The sequence below is a fragment of the Dermacentor silvarum genome, chromosome 1, assembly GCF_013339745.2.
Source record: "Dermacentor silvarum isolate Dsil-2018 chromosome 1, BIME_Dsil_1.4, whole genome shotgun sequence".
Taxonomy (NCBI): Eukaryota; Metazoa; Arthropoda; class Arachnida; order Ixodida; family Ixodidae; genus Dermacentor; species Dermacentor silvarum.
Genome location: NC_051154.1, coordinates 127,074,420 through 127,092,486, shown reverse-complemented (window position 1 = coordinate 127,092,486; position 18,067 = coordinate 127,074,420). Strand labels below are relative to the sequence as shown.

Sequence of the window (18,067 nt, the reverse complement as noted above, 5' to 3'; positions counted from 1 at the left end):
TTCTGTTCTTTTGTACGGTTATGCTGTTAACATCTGTTGTTATTACTCATATGGTATGAACATGTTTTGATATTACTCATACCTCTCAGCTGTGCTACTGTTGCTTCAAACATTGTGTAATACTATAAGTGCCTTTAACAGGAGGTCCCGATACAGTCTTTGACTATGGGACCTCCTTATGCATAATATGCACATGTAATATTTTTCTATTGTATAAATTTTGATTCTGACACCATGTATAATGTCTGTGTGTAATACATGTCTACAGTCCGTATTTGAAGACGTACGCCTTAAATCTCTGTTTCAAGGTGGCTGCGCGGTACAGAAGTGAGCAAGCTCGCCTCGCACCTCGCGCAACTTGACTGCAACTTGAAATATAAGGATCACATTTCGCACGTAAAAAAGATAACATACGGTATTCGCGTTCTAATTAAAACTCTTCCCTACTTTACACATGACACATTAATCTCGCTATACTACTCATTCGTTCACACTCGTATTAACTACGGCATAATATGCTGGGGTAATATGCTGGGCTCGGGTGCCGCTCATTACGCCAGCGTTCCCATACTGCCCCTCGCGCTGAACGCTGGAGGACGTTGAGAGAAAGGGCAATAGTGGCGCTCAGAATGAGGAGGGAAATGTCAGTGGTGGCGCGGGAGGGCGTTGACGGAAATGGCAACGCGGCGCTGGGGAGGATGAGGGTAATTACAGTGGCGGCGCCCTTAGAATGTTCTGGAAACGGCGGTAGCATGCTCGCAGCGCGCTCTCGCTCCTTGTATACATTGCCGCGTGGGCTCAGAGCTTCGTTCCACATTGCTATGGGTCCAGCTAGGCTTTCACATTCACATTCTTAGAAAGTTCTTAGCATCCCCCGTAATTTTTTATTGCACCAAATTACGTTCTATACTCTCATTATGCCGCCTAATGTTTTCTTGCATATTTCCTCACTCCGTCAGACCACACGCTTGACAGTGACGTCTGCCAGTCTTTGGTTTCCTTGAGATGGGCCACGCAAGCATCTCCCAAATTATAGAAGATATGCGCCTAAAAGAAACAAAGAATTACGAGCCGATTTCAAAGTTTCGCTACCAGTGTCAGGAAGGTAAATTGAAAATTACGACGAGAGCTTATTAAAAAGAAGCCACGTGATAAGAATTTTCGTGCTATCTGTACCATTTGTTGTACTGCAGCCTCTCGAAAAATTTAAATGAACTCACGTTGAAATATGTTCTTTTGTTAATTGTCATTTATTGGTGCAGGGGTTATTTCAAATCCGCACCAAAGGGTTCATGGGCTAGCATATGTAATCTCCGTATGCTTGATTGTAGAATATTTAGTCGCGAAATTTTTGGCAGTTATACTTTCTGACGCTTTGGCCCGTTGCCGTTAGTATTGTATGTATTGGATTTATGCTGTAAGAGAAGTCTAATTAAAGAAATAAACCAACAAATTGAATTTGATAAATGAATATTCGTGTGGGGCACGTTGCATGTATAGAGCGTCATACATCATAGCGTCTGTCACAGCGAGGAGGACAGCCTTTCGAAGCGCAGCTCAATGCTAAAGAGAAATTAGCTCGTAGCTGCTAATTCGTCACAATAACGCTTTGTTGGAAAGAACCGCGACGAGATGTGTGCCGCCCGCGTTTAGAAGCCTGCGCATTGTTCGTCCGTTTCGATGGTCTTTAGGCCGCTAGCATTGGTCACTGTCAGCATTCCCTCGCCAAATGAGTATTGCGTTTGCCATAACATTGCTGTATTTATGCCACCGACTTCCTTTTTGAATACCCAAGCAAATTCGAGGAACGGCAATTGGCACGCGGTGTCTCCTTTATGGCGTCAAATACAGCTATTTGTTTCCAATTTCGTCTTTTTTTCATCGCGTTTGTTCTCCTATTAATTATGCTAGTTGTCATTGACTTTCTGTTTTCGTAGAACGACATGTTTTAATTAGCGCTCAGGCTTGTCGATGTGGGCGACGCTTTTGGCCCAGTTCACCTAATAATCGATCTCCACGCCACTGTGACACAAAGGCGCATTTTGCGTTCAGCCTGCTTTGCGCGTTACTTTCCCAAATCTGTAATAACAACGCACCTAAGGCCGCTCGGCACTTCTTTTATAGCCGTCGCACTTATGGGTGACAACTAAAGCTATATAGTGGCGGTCCTTTCGTCTCGAGGCTCTTCACTTCACAAAAGTGAAGGCTCATTTGGCTGGAAGCCAAAGTTTTGTTTCGATAGTCGCATCCTTTCTCCAGACTTCTCCACGAAGGCTGCGCAGAGGCACTATCAGGAAGGGTGCAGACCACGTCATTTAGCTCGCACTGTTGAGGATCACGAGATTTCTTGCAGTCTTTCTGCGCGGCGCGAACTTTCACATTTTTACTTTGTTGTTTTTTGTTTTGTTGTTTAGATTGTTTCTGATCGTCTAAAGTAGTTGGGAGGTCTTCTCAACACAATGACGCCATTTACAAGCACAAATTAAAAAAAAATGCGTTTCGTGTTCTTGTTTTTCAGCCCGTTATTGCCATCTAAAACCGTCAAGTTCATTCCACTGTTGTGATGCGAGATTCAGGACATGACCGCACCGCAAAATGTTGGTACTGAAGACACCACCCCTAAGGCCGTTATCATTTTGGAAATTGAGAGAGAACCGGCTCTTAAGTGCGACCATTACAAATGCCCAGATCATCATTAAATTTCCTAGCCGACGCGATGGGTAAGACCTTGCGACTGATGAAAGCAGACATCGATTAGCTTCCAGAGGATTCGGATCTAGCACTGTACCTATGATACTGTATAACAGTGTTAGTGTTCGTCTCATCCCCCCCCCCCCCCACCTTACACGTCGCAGCCTTCAATGTTCACCTGAACCACTTATAGTGATCATCAGTGCTCCCTTATGGATAGTCTTCTCAGTGTTTCCTTGCAGTAGGACTCCATTTTAGGAAACCATTCGGGAACATATTTAAGGCTTACTATGTCGTAAGATTTACTATAAGCCACGCTTTCTATTCCATGCAAGTAGAAGATTGATGAAGCCCTCAATGATAAAATTGTTAGTTTACAGGAAATTACGTGAGCACAGAAACACGGATAAGCAAATTGAGCTGGTATGAACCCAGCTTAAACGCTGCGGTACAGTCAGTGACCGATGGGTGGCTGAAATTATATGCCCACAGAAAAGTGCTACCAGGCACCACTGTGCGTGCTGGCATGCAGCTATAGTGTCCAGAGGGCTATTAAACGCGGCGCCGCTCAGAAGGTGCGCTTTCCGGACGCCTAACGGTCATTTGCTCATCACTGCATTAGAGGACTCCGGCCAGAGTCCTCTAACGGTGAGGGTCAAGAGAAGGAATTATGACAACTGCCCATCTAGGAAGACACCCTGGGCCAGGTTCACACCTCTCCTTCAGCACAAGAGTTAGAATAATGGCTATCGTATGAACGCTTGCGGATCATGATATCCACTGACAAGACCTGGGGACGGTAGCTAGGGCGCCGGCGTTTCGGGCCGATAGCTGAAGTAAGAAAGATTCTGTGAACCTGACCCTAACTGCAGACTGCCCTTGTGCAAGCATAGCCCCCAGCGAATACTGAGGAATGGGCGTGCTAGAAATGGTGCGAGCGCGAGATGCAGTAGACTCACGGTTCATGGTCAGAGTGACCGACGTGGAGGCCGGCCTGGTCAGGTTGCTGTTGCTCGCTTCGCAGGTGAACACTGCTCCCAAGTGGTCGCGCCGCAGGCTCCTCACGTGCAGCGTGGCCTTCTTCACTCCCTGCTCGCTGCGGTGAAACACGTGGTGCAGGTGCGTGGAACCCTGACGCCATGTCACTCGGGGCTCGGGTTTGCCTGCACAACGAGCCGAACACGCGGCTCTCGTCAGCGACGAAAGGAAATGCTGTGGAAGACGGCACTCAGCGATGGCCTGAGCGCGTATGCCTCCTCGGCATGCGTATTAGTTACGCCCGGCTTCGCTTTACCCGCGAAGATAGAGCCGAGAAAACAATGCTAGTCGGAAAAGGACGGGGAGGGAAGGGAGACAGACAGGAAGACAAAGGGATCCGCGGCGGCCCGGCGGGCAGCGTCGCCCGTCTCCCGTTACCCGCGTAGATGTATATGCGCTCTACCATTGACGTAAGCAGGCGATGGTTGTCTTGGTGGTTGCTCTAAACTAAACGTTGTTCCCTGCGTCCGTTCTCAACAAAGGGTGAAATGGGCTCGAGTTAGATGCTTTACTTCTTGAAAGAAACATGCAGCATACCCTTGTTCTGACGGAGCCTTATATATGCAGCGAGAGCCGATGCGATTCAAAAGAAAGAAACAAAGCCATGAAGTAGGGGAATCAAAAATGTATGGGCTGGAAGCTAAAGTTACGTTGCCGGAGCGGACAGAGAAAAGCATAGAATAAAAAAAGTAAACTTAGTGGATAGCGTAAAGGCACCATACTTTAAACGAGGCTTCTTCGAGAAGTCTACGTATCAAATATTACCAAATGTTGGGGTGAACTTAAGCTGTTCCATAAAGAATCAAATACAATGAGCCTATATTGCAGCAAAGTAATAGAGATGAACAATTCATCAAGCACATCCTGTGGCGACGAACATTGCCATTAAAATTCAATCATGAAAGCAATGTCTGTGCTTCAAGTTTCTCAGCGGGCTTGTGGAGCACCTCCCGCGCATTTTAAGTCTTTTCTTCCAATCATGTTCTCTGTCAGCAACTTTGGAAAGGCAATTTGGAGAAGCCCACAAAAAGTTTGAACAAATGACGCAGAATAACAATTTAACTGAATGAAACCTAATAAGAGATAATAAAATAAAAACATGACATAGAAACCAGGGCATCGATATTATCTGACTACAATGGCCAATTATTTACTAGCATTTTCTTGGAGGGTTGCCACGCGGACACCACCTGTTCAACCACCAACGTTACTGCTTACGCAGTTAGCAGTAACGTTGGTGGTTGAACAGGTAGTGGTTGGTGGTTGAACAGTAACGTTGGTGGTTGAACAGTAAAAAAAAAAAAGTTAGGCCAGTTCCACGGTTATGAAATCTGATGAAACAGCGGAGCTCTGCAAGCGTGGGTGTATAGCGTAGTGGGTATGACGCTCACCTTCGGACCGTGAGTACCGGGGTTCAAATTCCGCCTCGCCCGGAAAGTTTATATTGTTCTTTCTATCTCTCTCTCGCTCTCATTTTCTCTTCCTATCGCCTATAGCAAGTTGTGTTACAATCGTCGGTACAATGCAACCATATGGTTCCCATAAATGCATGTTCTGCAAGCGTGGGTGAATAGCGCATTCGTGCCATGGTCCACGAACTGTCGGCTTTGTCCACGTACTGAAACTATAGATCACTGTTTTATTGACTGTACGGATGCTATATTTTTCTGGGACTTTCTCCAACGGACGCTTAAAAAGGACATTGACATCACTCCATACGCAATTAGGTTCCTACCGTTTAAGATTACTGGCGGTCTTCCCTATGACATGTTCATAGTACTGGGTTTGTATAGCCTATGGAGAGCAAGAATGTGTGATCGCCATGCCGAAAGCCCGCGGTCTACAAGATCATTCTTTCAAGAAAGTGCAGCTTATGTACGAAGTGTGTACGCTGCGTAAGAACCTCCGCCTGACTGGATGCACTTGTTGGACGCATGTGTGTGTTTGCCCGAGTTTTAAGTGTGTAGCTATATCCGCACTGTAATATACCTTCAGTTTTGTTTTCCATGCATTAAAGAAAAAAAAAAGTGGGTGAATAGCGCAGTGGTTATGACGCTTGCCTTCGGACCGTGGGTACCCGGGCTCGAATCCCGCCTCACAAAGAAAGTTCCTTTTGACTTATTTCTTTATTTCTCTCGCTCTCTGTCAGTCTCTCTTTCTTTTTTTCGCTGCACCTCCTCTCCTTCTATGCTCTGCTTTCGCTCTCTCCCACCTCACGCTCTCCCAGCTCGGCGATGCTGCGCAAGACAACGAGACCAACCAAGCGAGGCTTTAACAGTTCCGCTGTAAAATATTGTTGTTTATGAGATATTTCAGCTCTGCTCGTGATAAAAATATTCTGGTTTATTAGGTATTTCAGCTCTGCTGCTCATTTTAATATTGACCTACTAAACAGAAGCCTTTTGACTATAAGATAATCGCCTTAACAAATGTTTCACCTTATTGATGAGGGCGACGTTTTCAGTTATCCAAGGTACAGGGAGAACTTGGGAAAGTCAATTCAACAGCAGCTCTCACTCAAGAAATACCGGAAGAAACGCCAGAATCTTTTGCGGACGTACTGCGAGCGTTTGTGCTCACAGTGCCAAGGCACGTGTCATGGATACAGCTTGTGGTGTATCTCAGTGCAATGACGCATTACACAATATATCTTACAGCTTCTTCTGGATGAGAAGTTGTAAGTTGGTGCAAACTTGGCTTGGGAGCAATGAAAAAGAGATATTAGGACCTGACAGGGCGTCGGAACAGAGAACGTGGCCGAACACGAAGCGGGTGCAGCGCCCCACACACGATCGGCGCACCGCCGGCGATCGGCGGCACCGGGATGCCACTCTTTAATTCCTCAAGCTATGTCTTCTCAGAAGGGTCAAGAGAACGTCAATACTGATGCAGCGTAGCCGCCAGCAGCTCATTACTTCGTGGACCGCGTGTATCACAGAATCATGTCATACGTGATCCGCGGAAAACGACAGGAGTTTGCTTGATCAGGCGAGCGTATTCTAAGATATGCACAAAGTATCGTTCGCAAAGAGAACTTGAAGTTGTGTCTAGTAGCGGCGTGCGAGGCCCAACGCGCTCGGGTTGACTCGATCACGATTATTCTTTAAAAAGTAAGAAACGGTCTTTGAATATTGAGTGAGACGCCAGACTCTGTTGTCCTTATTATTGTAAAGTACGGAGACAAATGTGGGGATATCAAAAAGTAAACGATGCAGATCTATGTTTCTGTGAGAACACACCGCCGCTTATAAGAAGAGGAAGGTAACAGTGCGCTTTTTTTTAAAGCATCTTGGAGAAAGATAGGTGAATGGTCGCCACAATATATGGGATTGTGACGATGACATGAAAAGAATCATGCAACTTAAAAAAATAATTCTGGGCTTTAATGTCCCGAAACTACGGAGTGGGCTACAAAAACACACAGTGGATTTTATGGGCCAGGTGGCTGTGCAACGAAGCAGTAATCTAATCCACTAATCTTCGCATTGCAGATGTCACTTCCTCTAGTTCTCTGCTTCCTGCAAGGTGACCTGGTCAGTGCCCTATTGGACATAAGCGAGAGGAACGTCCCTGTCGATCCTACTCGTTATGAGGACGCCTATGTCACGTCTATCCTCCACCACAAGCATCGCCGTATTCAGATTTGGCCATTATCAATGACTGGGGAGCACCATCGTCGTCGACAGCAGTCTTCAGACAGACTATAATGAGCTTCATCTTGCATCATCACCATGGATCACCACTCTGTGGGCTCGGTTACTGTGCCCTAAAACAGTAATCTAATCCACCTAATCCACGAATATTCACAATCCAGGTCAGTAATGGGCACGCTCTTTTCGCTAAGCAACTACCTTCTTGTACAGCTGCCGATCCCCCAACGCTGTTTTGCTATCGCTGTTCATTGTACGTTCATCGGCACTACTGTTGCTATGTGGAGACATCGAAACTTATCCGGGCCCTGATATAAATGCCGTCCTAGAGAAACTCCAAAAACTAAGTACCCGTTATACAACAATAATTTCCCAAATAAAGGACCTTAAGAAGCACGCCCTTGCAACTAATAAAACACTAAAAGATTTAACCAAGCGAATGACAGCCCTTGAAACTCATTACCAACACCTTGTACCTGTTCAGGCAGAACTGGCCTGTTTGCGACGGGGCACTGTACAAAAGACTCACTTGATTAGTCACTAGAGGCCGTCCTAGATGACGCATAAAAGCGGTCTCGACACAAAAAAAACTCATTTTTTTATGGCTTGCCTGATACTAATTCCTCAGAATCGTTTTAACAGTCCGAACAAATAATCATCCGCCATTGATAAGAACACTTAGGCATAAACATCGACTTAAAAGAAATCATTCGAGCTCTTCGCCTGAGTCACCACTCAACTGACCACGCCCACTCTATCAGTCGTCAAATTCACCTTCCACAAAACGGAAGGATTAACTTTGTTCCAAGGCCGGAAATTTGTAGGCACTAGCTACAGTGTCAGTGATGACATTTTACGTGCCGTCTCTACTGCATGAAAGCATCTGCTGGCCTTTGCGAAAGCGCAATCAACTTCTTTTACACTTTGGTACAAAACGCTCTCGATTTAATCTAAGTGGCTTACTTCCGGTCTACCACTGCAAACCTTGAAAGAGCAATAGCAATTCCATCCCCACGAGAATAAACAAGCTGTTCTCAGAACACCAATATTAATAACTTTCCTTCCTCCGATCTTTAAACCACTTAACGAAGTTTCTTGCAGGAACTCTAACTCGTGTCCAACCTTTCCTGGTCCTCCGATAGTAATTTCTTGATACTAAAGGAAAGGTGGCTTTCATGTGACGTGTGCCGTACCTTATTCTGAAGTACTAGCCAATTTACTGAACTTTCGTGTTTTTTTATAGATCCTGGGAAATTGCGCGCGCGAGGAGTTTTAATCGCCGATTACGAATTATTTATAGTATTTGTAATTATTACCACACGCGACCTAGAAGATCTTTAATTACATTGGCACGCTTCAGCAATAAATACCTACTCTGTGTCTGGTACAGGACACCCCCCCCCCCCCCCCCCATCTTCCCCTTGCCTAAGATAGATATGAAGTGCAAAAATTCTAAGCAATCCAGATGACATCTGACATTATTAGCCGTAGTTATGCAAGAGATTTTGTCAATAGATGCTTTAAGTACGTTTAATCTAACTCAACTCGTTACCGAACGAACGCGTGTCACTGTTAGCTCAGAAAATATCCTCGACTTGTTACAAACCACTGAACCTGAAAATTTGCTGCATAATCTACCTTCAAGAAATAAGCGATCATGAAGCCCTGCTCGCTGCTTTCAACTTCTAACCTAACGCGTTGCTTATTTCACCGGAAAACAATTACGTTGTACGACAAATGAAATGATTGAGGCTATCAACAATGCACTTAGTTGTTATTTGCCCCTTAATACGCACACACACACACACACACACACACACACGCACACACGCACACACACACACACACACACACACACACACACACACACACACACACACACACACACACACACACACACACACACACACACACACACACACACACGCTTAGTTTCAAATAGGGAAAAATAACACCTAAGTGCATTGTTGCAGTTGTTATCCACGCACACACACACGCACGCAGACACAATTAAATTCTGGGGTTTTACATGCGAAAACTATGATCTGGTTATGAGGCACGCTGTAGTTCCCTGGGAAACTCCAGATCAATTTTGACCACCTGGGTTTTTTTAATGGGCACCGAAATTTATATACATGAAAGTTTCAGCATTCCGCGTTCATCTGACACCTGTGATTTCGAGCTCAGCAGTGCAATGTCACATTCACTGGACTACGGCTGCGGGTGAGAGAGAGAGACAGATGTGTATTCGTGTCAAATTTAAATATCGAAGCCGACCCGCCGTGGTGGCTTGGTATCTAGGGCGTTGCGCTGCTAAACACGAGGTCACAAGATCAAATCCCGGTCACGGAGGCCGCATTTAGATGGGGTGAAGTGCAAAAACACCCGTGTGTGACGCATTTGGTGCACGCTAAAGAACCCCAGGTGGCCAACTTTAACCGGGAGTGATAAAGAATTATATCGTGTTTTGGCATATAAAACTCCAAAAGTTTAATTTTGTCTGACATGGCTAAAACCCTTTTCGCCACTGATGCCTAACAATGGCAAGATGACAGCAAGCTGTGCGTCCTCACTACCGCTGACAGCTACATATATTGGATTGTCAGAACACGTTCTTAAGCACGTCTACTGGGCTGTTTTTACATGCGCTCTCTAACTCGTGTAAAAACAGCCCAATAAGTTTACTCAAACGAATGTTCTGAATAACTTTACGTTATAGCGCCCCTAATCTCTGTTTCGTTAGGAAAGCGAGCCCTCAGCCGCGCTGGCACTGACTACCATTGAAGTGAACTACTGCTTTTAAACGTATGCAGAAGCACGATGTCTCATACAGCGCTGTACACACGCTGCCAATTTTAAAGTTTTTGTTAGTGGTCTGCACACTGGTATGATTAAAGCACCGTCTCCCGAAGAAACGGCAACAAGGATCTGCTTGTGAGCGACAAAGCAAACGGTACAACAAGAGTCACCCTTGCCCTTTCGGGGAAAAAAAAAAAAAGACGAGTTGAAGGGTGGTCCGCGGAGCTAACTGTACGGCGAAGAGTTCCGCTTCGCTGCTTCCGGTTAGTTCACGCTTTTGTTAATTTTTGGATTGCAGTTTCAACTTCGACATGTTCATAACTGCGACATATGTGAACAGCAGCTGAAACATGGACGCATTTTCACCAGTTACTCTAGCAGATCGGTAGTGGGGCGCAACTGTATCGTTGGGTCTCCATTTGTGAGAAGCACGCGTTGTCATAGTATCGCGTTGGGAGGCACAATGGAATGCGTCTTTCTTTCTGTGAAAGCGATCGTCATCGCTATGAAAGCGCACAAAATTGTTGCACGCCGATCGGCACCATCACTCAGATTGGGCTCCACCACAACACACACAGCAGGGACGTTGACGTGTGAGAAGAGTATTTTTAGCAGTTCCGCGTGCTTATGCTCGACGTCTTTTAACGTGAAACATGCAGAAACCAACGAAGTACGTCGGTCGTAATACCACAAAAACTGCTGGATCTGTCTAATGTACCCGTAAAGAAGTTGAGGGGATAATTCCGACGTACCTTTAGCCCCAGTCGTTAAAAATTGGCCCTTCGCCTGCTCCTAAACGACTCTAGCCACTTAGAATTGCAACTATCGCTTGACACGGTTGGCTTAAACTAGCAGATGAACGTGTTGTGAAATGTTTGTGAATGGAAGCACTTCTATATTGCGTAGTTAGCCACCAATGTTTGACAGATTGTACAGTGAAGAGTGAGGAATCACGCATTGGCGTGATTTGTACTATTGTACTATAAGGGGAGTACTTGACTAAACCACCTCAATTTCGAACACAACATATACAATGAACCTCACCGAGTATCCGTTCTCTGTCCCCCCAGCTTAACGTTATTTATCTTTCTTTCACCCCTGTAAATGTCATACTAGTCACAGTCATCCGTTTACGGTTGCAGGGCGCAAAAATAAATGCCGTTTTGCCTTTGATGAAGATATGCACTTATAGGTCGCTCCTTTCCCACAAAAGAATAAGATGAACCCTTATTTACCTACATAATATAAAAACGACGTGAAGGACGGGATCAAAAATGAAAAGACAGAATACGGCATTGGACAGAGTGGCAACCAGGCGCGGGTGGCATGCCCAAGTGTTCATCGTAACAGAGGCAGCTTCACTGCGACGAGCACAGCAACGCCGAGCGATTTCCGCCTTGATAGCGAAAAAGCGTAGTGAATCGAGTGCCATTTTGCGCGCTGTATAAGCTCCACCATCCTTTCAGTGCGTCAAATTGTAGAGAACTTTCGATCAAATCTGTACTTATATCCTTTATCGAGAAATGAAAAGCAAGCTTTGTTAAGCATCAATACTCAAACTTGATCCTAACGGCGTGCTCCCGTCGAAACGGCTCCGAGAAAACAAACACACTTGCTTCCGAGACCCGCGCTGAGCAAACGCGCAGGGTAATTACTGTTGACAAAGCCATGAGAGCGCTAACCACACACCGTTTGAGGCGTATCGCGTGACGTGTGCTGCACGCCTTATCATGAGACGTGTCCGTGCAAACACGTTCTTGCTCGTGGAGCTAAACGACTTCTCTATGTCGCCGTATAGTTGGAGATTAGTGCTCTGGTCGGACTACTCTGGTCGGGCTACTTACTGGGCGCCTAGGTCGCCATTACGGCCAGGTCCGCCTTGTCGCGCTTGACTTACTGCGCGCTTGTAGAAGCTTCAATGTGGCTTAGTACGGCTCAGTCTCGACTGATGTTACAGATCAATAGGTGAAATATATCTCTTTGCAGAGGTGAGCACGAATAGAAGACGTACTGCTCTATAGCAGTCGAAGGACTGCTGCCAATATTTTTTTTTGCCTCTGTCGCTTGCAGGAAGTCATTCTTTTTTTCCCCCAAGAAAACTTGACTCCAAACACGACAGTCCACGCGTAAGGCAGCTGGCACTGCAGTCACCTACGTGATGTGTGGAGGGGCGGACGTGGAACTTGTTCGTGCGTCCACGTGTCTGTTGCGTAAGACTCGAGTTGACGTGCGCTTGGCTGCGGCCGCTAGCTGCTAATGAATTCTCTTTGTGGACGCGCATGGTTAATAGTGACGTGACATAACATTCATTAAGTATGAGCGCGTGCTTGTGAACTGATTACCATCGTAGAAAAAGATTGTTTTAAGCGTGCAACAACACATAAATAACACGCCTGTCTCTATAACCTTTGCGACAGGCATCAATACGGTAAAATCATTAGAGAAGTCGGAAGTTATCGCAGCAATAGCAAGCACTGTATGCAATTCGCTTTTTACAGTTTTTTTTTTGTCTTTTTTTTGTCTATATCTTTTCTTGTGATTGACTTTTAAGTTTGGTGATACCGCAATCATTAGTTCTTATCTTGTGAATAGGGGTGTTCGAACAGTGAAATTTCTGAGTGGGATCGAATGCGATTATTAGATAAAAACCGCCGCCAAATATTGAATTGAATAACGAATATTTTCTCAATTTTAGAGCAACATAAAATATGAAGTTTGCATGGAGTCCGTCTGGTAAAAAAAGAAAGAAAAGAAAACAAAAATCAGGCTTATATACATTAAAGCACCCACGTCATGCCGTTCGCAATTAGACATACGGGCAACTGAGGAGCTTGTAAAAGATACACAACGGTTTCAATTATCTGGATCACCATGAAAATGATAGTAATGGAACAAGGGGACCGCATGTTACTAGATGCACGTAGATGTGACGTTCTTGCTCAAGGAGAGAATTGTGATACTAAACAACATCGCACATTACTTTAAAGCGATGCAAACACGGTAAGACTGGCCACATAATAAATCCGAAGAAAATCGTATATAGGATGCTTAAAAGTGAGCCAGTCATATTTAATGACAGCAAATTATTCAGCAGAAATTATTTGCCCCGTGCGCTCGCTCCGAAACTGCTGCTTCTGCGCAACAGCAGCAGCTCTCCTGTAGCATAATCATTCGGAACAGTCCTCACGCCGATCGTTCTGCCTCCCTATAGAGACTCCACTAAGTGTTTTTATCCATTTTATATTAAAAAAGAACATTCGACAACTTCGAATAGGGAATTTTCGAATCTAGTACGAATCGAATAGCAGGGAATAACAATTCTTATTCAAAATTTCGAATATTTGCACACCGCTACTTCTTAGTCTTCGTGCTTTTATTACAAATATATTTCAAATTCAAAGAAAGATTCCTGTTTTCTTTAGTTTTTGTTTCTGAGGCTTAACTTCATTTAGTGTTTTTCTTTCGTTTTTATCGTCTTTGTTGAATTTCACTGCTCCGTAGCGGAAATAATGCAGGGCTGGGGTGGAGCACCTGCCAGGCCGAATTTGGCAGAGCTAGACGGACCTGTATATTATCCTTATCATAACAAGCAGCAGCATATTGCAGCAACACTAACATTATTCGAAGCGTAGTCGTTTTATATATATATATATATATATATATATATATATATATACATTCGCTTCTTCACATTCCTCCTAAAATAATACAGTGGACGCCATATAAAGTAAGGCAAATGACAATGTAATACTAAAGCATATGTTTATTTTGTGTAATGCCTTTTTAACAACTCAACCACTTATCCTTGCCGTGAAACCAACTGCATATTACCTGTTTACCTTTCTAATTTATCAGAATAAACAGACTTATCGAAATCAAAGAATTGCTTTGCCAACCGATCCTATGTGGATGTTTATTATCACCATGCTTATACCTATAACTATACCTATAACCTATACACACACTGTGAAACTGAGCTGCATGTTCAAACCATCACTATTACAGCTTGCGAAGGTTTATCTCGAAAGGATGCCTAAAGGAATGCGCGGGAAAAGTCTCCGAGTGCTACTACACCTAATGTTCGCAAGTTCACCAGTCCTTCGAAACACGTATACTCCACAAAACGGTAAGCAGATGTTATCATAGCCACTGTCGTCTCAATGCGGAACCGATGTCCGCATAATGGAGTAAGAATGTGAATGAGCTGGCCCTGTTTGTTTACAGAGAGAGATTTTCACGCAGAAGCGTTTTTAGTGGATTCCGTGCACCCGAAAAAAAAAAAAAACAACTGCGCCGCCTCGTGAGAGTATTCAAAGTGAGCGTCCCATTAGGGTGCGCGCGCAGCGCGCTACGTAGAGCCGAAGCGGCAGTGAGAACCGCGGCGGCAACCACTCTATCTTCCTGGTCGGCGTAATGTGCTCCAGGATTTATTATTTATTTTACATACTGCAGCCCTACACGGGCGATAGCAGGAGTGGATGCAACAGAGGATTCACATAGAACGAACATCAACACGAATGTTACAAAAACACTAGGTAATAGAACAAGGCATACTAGAATCAACTGCAGAAATAAAATCATTATGCGGAAGGGAACGCACATTACCAGGCAACACAATCAAAAGGTCAATTGCTCCGGGATAAAACCTGTGCTTAAATGCATTATTGCGTCCGTAGAAAGGTTGCAGATTAAGTTCGCGGTAACTTCTGGTAGAAGTTTTCTTGGCGAATGTTAAGTGCACACAGTTTGGTAGACTAGAGGAAGAATCAATGACATACAGAAATTTTTGGGATTCCACATCGCGGCACGCCAAGAGTGGTGTGAAGTTCAAGGAAAGAATAGCAGCAGAGGGTGACAAGTATTGGTCGGGTCTGTGGCTTAAAAAGCGCATAGATCTTTACTGCACATATTCAATTTTGTTAACATCACACTGGTTGAAAGGGCACCAAATAACAGAGCCCTACTTAAGTACAGGACGGATCTACGTTTTATATAAAAGTAGCTTCGTATCTTTCGGAGCAGCACAAAGCATGCGCTTTATATATCCAAGTTGCTTGATTCGCTTTACCGGTTAACACACGTACCTGCTATGACCATGATATGGTGCGTGTAAAAACAACGCCAAAGCATTTATACAAATGCACTCTAATTAACGAGGGTTTGTTGAATGAATACTCAAAATACAGCGTGGATTAACTGTTTGTAAAGGACATTACTACCGTTCTAGTGAAATTTATATTCATCTGCCAGGTTTCACACCAGGCGCAGAACATGCAAAAGAGTTGCCAAGCCTCTGGTGGTCCTCTGTGGTCTTGATTGCATCATATATCACACAATAGTCAGCATATATAGACGGACCTTAGAAGTTATGTTATTTTGAGGTCATTAATGAAGATGAGAAATAATAATGGGTCGACTTCTGAGCCCTGTGGGACATCAGACGGTAGAGTAGCGGTAAAGGAGTTCACAGAATTAAAGCTAACATATTGTGAGCGATTTGTAAGAAAGCTAGAAATCCAGTCTGTTAGTTGAGGGTTTTTGAGAATAGCTCTGAGTTTTAACAGGAGCTTGGAGTGAAGCACGGTATCGAACGCCTTCAAGAAATCAATGAAAATAACATCGACCTGAAGCCCGAGGTCTCGTGGATAGGAAACGTCATGTGTAAATACACCTAGATTGGTGAGTTGGTTTGACATGACAGTGATGTAAAAGCGCTTAATAGCGCATATGCCTCGTCTTCACCTATTGTCCTCGTCTTTTAGGCGCATTTACATCACCGTCATGTGTAAATTCAATGAGTTTGGTTACAATACTATAAACACGCCTGAAACCATGTTATACGTTAGACAGCAAATTGCTAACACCAAAAATGTAAGCGATATGCTTGTGAATAACGTGTTCAAGTATTTTCCAGGAATAGGATGTCAAGAAAATGGGTCTGTAATGACTCAAGGTATGCTTGTCACCAGATTGCAACCGAAACAAAACTTTAGCTAATTTCCAAGATGAGGGCACCACGTCAGATATATAGATTTTTGAGAAGTTACTGTCAAATACTGAGCCGTCCATACAGAGTAGCGAACAAAAAAGGAGTTAGGAATTCCATCGCGCCCAGTGCATTTCTTAGTCTCCAGGTTGAGAATAAGAAAGAACCCCAGGTGGTCCAAATTAAGCCGGAGCCCTCCGCTATGGTGTGTCTCATAACCAGAACTGGTTTTGGCACGTAAAACCCCAGAAAGAAGAACAGAATAAGCTTAAGTATACCTGATGTGCTGATTGCAACATCGGTAATAGAGCAAGAAGAGGAACTAAAGGAGGGAATATCAGCATTGTCACATGTAAAAAAACGAAATGATAGTAGTAATTAAATGCATTAGCGATGCTCCATGAGTCAGTGATGATTTCATCCTTAAGCATGAAGGAAGTGCTACACGACGTACAGCTGCAGCGGAAAAAGATTAGCACAAGTGAACGATCACCCGCGCAGATAAATTGCGGTGCGTGACGTTGTTCCCTAGAACACCAAAAAACGAGCGTGCCAAGCACCCCCTCTTTGAAACATGAATCATGTCGCACCTTAGATACCAGTGTGCACGGGAACAAGAGCGTCGCATACCGCAATTTCCCTGCTCCTGTCGTCGGCCACTTGCGCTAATCTTTTTCCGCTGCAGCTGTACCAGGCAAGTCTGATCGCCAAAGCTTTCGCGGGTTGTTCCGTAATAAATTGGATAATTCTACCTGGAAATAAAAAAAAAATTGTTGCCATGTTTGTTTTAAGACGAAGTTCTTCCTTCGCAGCGTTAAATCATGTCAGGCTATCAGGATCATTGTAGCTTTTTGCCTGTATGAGTCTTCTTACTCGGCGTGAAAGTTGAAGTAGGTCTCGGTTCACCCAAGGAATTCAGATGTTTTCTTCCTTTTTTTTAAGCAGAACAAAGCACTGAATGCACAATTTCACCAGAGTCTCGAAAGCGTTTACCAAGGTACCAGTACCACTGCTTCGACTGATGTCTTTGAAATTGTGAAAAAAAACAGGAGAGATGTGTCGTCAGCATGATTGAACTCATAGAAAATAGTAAGATGAAATCGTTGTTTTGGAAGGGAAGAAGAGATATAAAATAGTACAGCATTGCGATCGAAAAATTCGATCGATTACTTCGCAGGTGAAGCCATTCCCTGAAAGAGCAGAACTTAAAAAAACAAGGTCAAGAAGGGAATCGCTTCAAGCAGGGCCCTCGACAATTTGGCTCAACCCGCCAGACAATGAAAAGCTAATCAGTTCAGTACCTATTGAAGCACTGTGACCAGAAATTGAAAGTGTACCCCGATAAACACTAGGCACCACAACAAGATCAGTGGGCACGGCGCAAGCGTCGGGAGCAGTGCATTCACTATGCGACACTTTTTTCTTGTTCAGGTCTTGCTGGTGTCAACCGACGCAGCAAGTTCACCCGCTTTGGTCACACCGTCTGCAATCATCGGATACAAAATCAGCGATGACAAGAAGGAAACAAACACGTGCATCAACCTCGACCCGGCATCGCTACCATCGAACCATGGCTTTGTAACGTCACCAAGCACAGCTATAAAAGAGATACCCTTCATCGACAGCACCAGTGGGCACGGCGGAAGCGTAGGGAGCAGTGCATTGTCTATGCGACTGTTTTTTCTTGTTCAGGTTAGTCATCATCATTCAATCCGCAGTGATGATCGCTGCTTGGTGATCTTGCCGTGCCCACGTAGATGTGCACGTATTTAGTGTTTCTGTATATGCAAACTTCTTGTGTGCGGAGATGTTGAGGGAAATCCCGAATCAACAGTGGAAAAAATGTTTCAGACTATTATTAATGGGCAGCAAGCTGTCGGTTCTGATATCGTTGAGATCAAAA

The 18,067-nt window shown here is 44.4% G+C and overlaps 1 protein-coding gene across 1 annotated transcript in view; it reads right to left on the bottom strand.

Moving 5' to 3' along the window:
• LOC119457789 (hemicentin-1-like) overlaps positions 1–18,067 on the bottom strand; it is a 125,752-nt gene that overhangs the window by 24,561 nt on the left and 83,124 nt on the right. Inside the window, exon 3 of the mRNA XM_049668342.1 lies at positions 3,651–3,854. Within this exon, the coding sequence (XP_049524299.1) occupies positions 3,651–3,854 (204 nt within the window). The remainder of the gene's footprint in view (positions 1–3,650; positions 3,855–18,067) is intronic.